The following is a 5917-nucleotide window of genomic DNA, read 5'->3' on the forward strand; positions in this document are numbered from 1 at the left end:
GGGAGGTGGTAAGTACAAAGGTTTCTATCTCGTAGTTATTGGCTGAGGCTTCACTTTCACCACGTGAAACACAGCCCTTCTGTTCTGGTACCATCCTTCCCAGAAGCTAGTGTTAACTACAAATTTTACATATAACTACAGTGTGTTTATAAAGAAATGTGTTCTCCAGAATGAAAGAATGTTAAAACGACTTCTCTGTTCAATGAGTATTTTCCATTGCCAGCACTTGAAAAATACACAGAAGACACAAATTGCTGTCAGGCATCATCTCAAAAACAGCCCAGTATGTCCAATATGCTTCAGTATATTGTGCTTTTCTAATACTTCTCAAGTAGGTACGTTTACCAAGCAGTGCACAATCCAGACTGCACTCAACACTGGCACACAATTCTCTTCATTCCGTGCCAATCCTTCATTCAGTTGCCAACCCTTGGTCGATAGCTGCATCACGCGACAGGGATCCCAAATTCCTCACTTTAATTCCACGAACTCTATTATCACCTGTGGAATCCCAGATGTGGACCAACCAACTTAATAAAGATTCATCAGACCGTCGGGTGTAATCTCTTCTTAGGTCGTGAGGGTTTTCTATGGACAGAGACTCAATAATGATTTCTCATTCTGATTGCTCTGCTGGCTGTGAGGATCCTGGCTCCCCATCCCCATCCACTGGGTGAATGGATTTGGTTCATGTTTCCTTTTCTGCAAAGGACCAGTTGCCATTGGCTTAGGCTCCCTGTCTGGTTTAGCTGCAGCCTGAGAGACTGGGCTGTCTCCTGCTTCATCCTCTAGCCCCTCTGACTGTATCTGCTGCATCACAGTATCTAGAAGAGCATTAGGCAGGGCCAAGCATATTGCAATGAGCTACTTATCTGTAGGCTTTGGAAAACACATTTTGGATGTAAAATTGCCCAACCAACTGAAATCAATAACCCAGGGAACTGACCTTCAATGGTTACCTCAACCTCAGGTTTCTCACTTGTTTCTGACGAGTCATGCTGGGAGGAATCTGAAAGGGAAAACCTCTTGCACTCCCAGCATGCAAGAAAAACAGAAGCAAAGATATGTTACCATAAGCCTTTGAGCAATTCCAGACAAAGGCAAGGAGGGGAGGATTACACTTGCTAAACTGCGCGTGCAGCAGTGCAGAGTTGGTGCTATGACAGAAGGAAGTTCCAGAGTCTTGGCTTTGTAGGGTTAATACAATCATAAGTATTTTCCCCTCTGTTACCCTGGATTACTGAAAATATAAACAAAGGCTCTGATCCCCACAGGTTATGTATTTGCTTTACCATCTCTACAGACTCATGGTTGCTCCGCTAGAATGCTTTCCATCACAGGCTGCAAGGCCAACAGTGAAACATGGGAGGGAAATTCATGATCATCATGCTTTTGTTGGGGCAGTGTGCACCAACAACACAAACAGGATTAGCTCATCAACACTTGGTGGGAGAAAGAGCAATTTATACTTAACTGCAGTACAGTCTGAGAAAGTGAAGCTAATTGTATCAGAAACTATACCAAGATTAGGCAGCAGTGTGTGAAGGAACATATTTTAGCTACTCTGGCACAGTAAAGCTGCGCTTGTGCATTTTGAAGAGGATCTTCTTTCAGGTCTCTCTAAGCTGGAGCATGGTATTGCTTTGGGAGCTGGTCTAAAGGAATCTTTGTTTCAAAGGTTTCTCTTCACATGATGTGGTGTACAGCAGAAATTCAGCAGTATCTACTGAGGCACCTTAACTGCCGTATATTTGAACTATGTCAAATACATCATCCAGTTCATGGAAAACAGAGTGTGGTGTTTTGGTCTAATTCCAAGTGAGTGCTGGGTAGATAACTAGCAAACGCAAAGTACAACAAAAGCAAAGAATTAGGAGTTGTTTCACTAGACATGAACATAAAGTATGGTCGTAAAAATAATTGACCACTTAGAACCTTTCTGAGAGAATTAAAGAAGTTAAAAAAATTTTAAAATATACAGCATTTTTGGAAATTTAAGAACAGCCACAAGACTGGCAGATGGTCCACCTAGTCCAGCACCAAATCCCAGAGAAATACTCACACTTAAGGGACTCATGAAAAAAACTCAAAGCACATGGCAACAAAGTTCTGGAAGAAAACTCCCAGATGGGACATTTCTTCTTAAGACACATTAAACCAATGGTTTTAAACACCAAAGTAAGTTTTTTAACAATGTATCATCAGCACTAGGTCTCTTCTCATCTTGGGGAAATACACACAGCTCCTATGCAGAAGCCATCTTCACAGGTCTCAATGTTGTCATTCACCAGCACTGGCTCCAGTTTCTCAAACGTGATTTTGTTCCCTTTAAAACAATTTCTTCTGACACTCATAACCTTAACTTTCTGATTGCTGAATTGCAATCACACCGTGCTGCCCACTCGTCCAATCTCATTAAGACCACCTCAGACACCTACAGCAGCTACAGCTAACCTGGGGGATTGCAGGCACACCATGGTTTTGCCACTTCCCTTTTCACCATCTTGCCAAGGTTACTGGAGGGGAAAAACACTGAAAACCCCCAGTGACATATACCAAAATATACAAACTCTGACGGTTTTCTTTGAAGGAAATTGTCACTTGTGCAAACCTGCATCACTGGCTGTAGCTTTCAGACAAACTTTAGGAAAAGCTTTAAATGCCTCTTCTACCTATTTCTGTACTAATAGATGGATTACACCCAAGACTCTATAAAACCCAAACACTGCTGCTGATTCTTCTGTCTTACTTGTTTTTGTGAGGATCAGCAATAACTAATTTCCATTGCACAGAATCCAGACAAGGCTGCCTACTCTGTATGCCTATTTAAACCACAAATGAAACTGAAGTTAGACTGTTACCTGCCATTTTTAGCCACTGCCTCTAGACCTTTTCATAAATACCAGCCTTCACGAGCAACAGATTGATTTGATTCACCAAAACCACGTGCAACCTTCCACACCTCTCTTACAGAAACTTGTGAAGAAGAACAGAGCTGAGAAAAAGGTGTGTAACAAAACCTTAGTCTGACTCAAAGGACCACACTCAGCAGCTGTAGCTATAAAATTCTAGTCAAAACCAAGGCAGAGTCAGAGTCTCGGTCATTTCCTATCACACTTCCCCTTCCTCATGCTCTCTCTTCACGGTCAGGAATAAAGCACAGGGCATGATGCTGGGGAAAACAAAGTACTTAGATTTCTCTACTCAAGTGAGTTCAGTTCATAGTGCAGCCAGCACGAGCAATGAACTTTATTCTCCTTTATCAGGAGAAATGCTGCTGAATTGCATGTAATGGTACCCTTAACTATGGCGATACCTACCTTCAAAGCAAAACTAATGGGATTTGCAAGAAAGAGCATTGCTGCTAGCAAAACCTGCCTAGAAATGCACCCGACTCAGGCTGGAGAGCCACGTGCCCAGAACACAGGCAGCCTAACCATGATGTACTTTTCACGTCCCATCAACACATTAAACTTTGGGTCACGAGCACTTTAAAATGCCTTTCATGATTTAAAATAATGACCACGCCCATCACAACTTGCTTATACCAAGCCCCAGAGTGGCATGACTTGGGAGTGTGGCAGGATAGGTATTTTTTCCTTTCTCAGGGAATTTTCTCCCATTTGTTGCCAGGGAGATGATGAATAGACAGCAGTCAAGAGAAAATAGGTTGCTGAGTGCCTTGGCATACTGCTGGAATGGTTATGGGGGAGAAAGGGGAAATGGGGTTGTTTTGGCAGTTTCTTAGCTGGGGGTGGTCACCCTGCCTTGTTCGAAGCAGAGATGCTCGTGTGGTCTTTCTTCACCTTGGACCTCTCCTGCACAGCGTTTTTCAACACTACTGTGGAGCTCTGCCTCCTGCCATCTTGTAAGCCTGTCGCCTTCAAGAGAGAGAGTCCTGGCCACTACACTGACTAAGACTTCTCTGGCTGTCCGTTCCGAGAAAGACCAGCACGGTCCATGTGGGTGCCTGGGGAAGATGTCCCTTCCCCACTTTTGCCCTCAGATCCTCTGCATGGAGGGGCAGCTTGAGCTGCAGCAGCACCGCTGATGGATGTTTACTCTGCACAGTAGTGTGACATCAGGATAAAGCCCTGCCTTCCATCCAAGCAGGTACCAGCTGCCATTAGTAGTGCCAAAGATCCATCACCGCTCACGTGGGTGCCTGGGGGAGTCGACCCTTGTTCCCTCTCCCTCATCTGAGCTGCCTCCACCACCAGGGATGTCCCACTCTTGTATCAGAGCGTCCCCCGAAGCCGCAGGGCAGTCACTGCAGTGTTTCTGCCTCCACACAAACCAAGAGTGATCCCCTGCTGGCAGTTATTGTAACATCACAGGGGAAATCAATTAATGGGCGGGACAAAGCAGTTACTGGGTTTGCTCTTTTTTTCCTCATTGCTGCTGTTATTGGTCTTGTTTGTCTTATTCTATAGAAATATACATGTGTGTGTATATATATATATATATATATAGTCCAGTAAAGAGCTATTATTCCTTTCCCCATATTTTGCTTGGAAGCCATAAATTTAAAGTCATAAAAATTTGGGAGGAAGGGGGTCATCTTTCAATTCCAGAGAGGTTACCACCTTCCTTGGCACACGACTGTCTTTTAAACAAAGAAAGGGAGATTAAAAGCAAAACAAAACAAACATCACAAAAGACAACCCAGTGGAAATATGAAAAGAGAATGCTTGAAGAAGACATACAACTTCATTTAGGCAACATCTTTCCAAATATTTCTGGGAAAAAATATCCAATGATGTTAATTTATCCTCACAAAAAACATTGCACATCTCAAATGCTCTAACTCTGTTTCCACATCAGTTCCTTCACTGCCATTGCAACTCTGGGGGATGCCTTCCAAAATATAAAGTAAAAAACATAACTCCTGACTGCACAGAACCTTATAAAAGCAGACAGATTAATGTGTCCAGAAACCACACCAAAACACTGAATAAAGGACACATACAGGAGTGCAAAAAATCCCATGCAACGCATCTTTAACCAGAGTAAACTGAAGTGCATGGCTGCATTTCTGTGGAGAACCCAACATAAGGCATCATGAAAGAACACCACCAAAAGATCCCAGCTTTCTGTGAGTCAATTTACGTGGTCACGTCAAATACCAAAAAACAACAGAGGTAGCCTATGATGATGATTTTACTGCTGCAATAGACCTACACAGAGCCCATGGCACTCACATGAAGGCTTGCCCTGGCATGTCTCACTCCTGCAGCACAAAATTACCCAAAACCTTCTCATAAAGCAGGGAGACAACATCATCTTCAATTTTCGTCTTACCAAAATTAAACTCTTTTCCGTTTTTTCTCCCACTATTGGCAGCTTCAGTAGCCAACTTGGTGTTCTTCAGTCTCTTGTCAGGGGGCAGGTAGTCATCGTCATCATCTTAAAGATACAAAAAAGCCATCACTGGTTTTATGTCCAGGGAACTCATGTGCAGCACTGGAATTGCTTTGAACTTCAAAGCTCTTACAGAATTAAGGAACTGTGCTTATCAGGGCACCAATTACTTATCTGAGTAACTCTAGAAAGTTCCTGCTCCTACCTGTGAAGGAATAACTTGTGCAAAAGGACCTGGGCAAAGCACAAGATTAGCAAAAAGCAAAGCTGCTTCTGAACTTCCTAAATGCCCTGCCTACTTTCTAAATTGCTGATTGGGTGGTCTTAAGCTAATTCCACAAGCAAGCACTGCAAAAGCCAATCTCAGCAGGGTTTTTAAGCAGTTACAGGACACTAATTCACAAACACAAGAAACACAGATGACCTCCAACCAAGACCCTAGCAGGAGAACTACAGGGACACTGGTTAGAGGCTTTAGAGCCCTTTAGATAAGAAAGGGAGGGGGTAAGTACAAAGGTTTCTATCTCGTAGTTATTGGCTGAGGGCTTACTTTTAC

At 43.2% G+C, this 5917-nt stretch overlaps 1 protein-coding gene and 1 long non-coding RNA gene across 15 annotated transcripts in view; one reads left to right on the forward strand and one right to left on the reverse strand.

Annotated features, from left to right (window-relative positions):
- GTF2I (general transcription factor IIi) overlaps positions 1–5917 on the reverse strand; it is a 91338-nt gene that overhangs the window by 51654 nt on the left and 33767 nt on the right. For 5 of the 14 annotated variants that reach the window (XM_017735311.1, XM_017735309.1, XM_017735300.1 and 2 more), the window contains exon 11: positions 947–1009. The exons of the other annotated variants lie outside the window; for them this stretch is intronic. In XM_017735311.1, coding sequence (XP_017590800.1) covers positions 947–1009 — 63 coding nt within the window. The remainder of the gene's footprint in view (positions 1–946; positions 1010–5917) is intronic. 14 annotated transcript variants of the gene reach the window in all.
- Positions 1019–5917, forward strand: part of LOC108446976 — a 7362-nt gene continuing 2463 nt past the window's right edge. The window contains exon 1 of the long non-coding RNA XR_001862320.1: positions 1019–1614. This is a non-coding gene — a long non-coding RNA (uncharacterized LOC108446976). The remainder of the gene's footprint in view (positions 1615–5917) is intronic.

This window comes from Corvus brachyrhynchos, unplaced genomic scaffold (assembly GCF_000691975.1).
Source record: "Corvus brachyrhynchos isolate BGI_N302 unplaced genomic scaffold, ASM69197v1 scaffold15, whole genome shotgun sequence".
NCBI lineage: Eukaryota > Metazoa > Chordata > Aves > Passeriformes > Corvidae > Corvus > Corvus brachyrhynchos.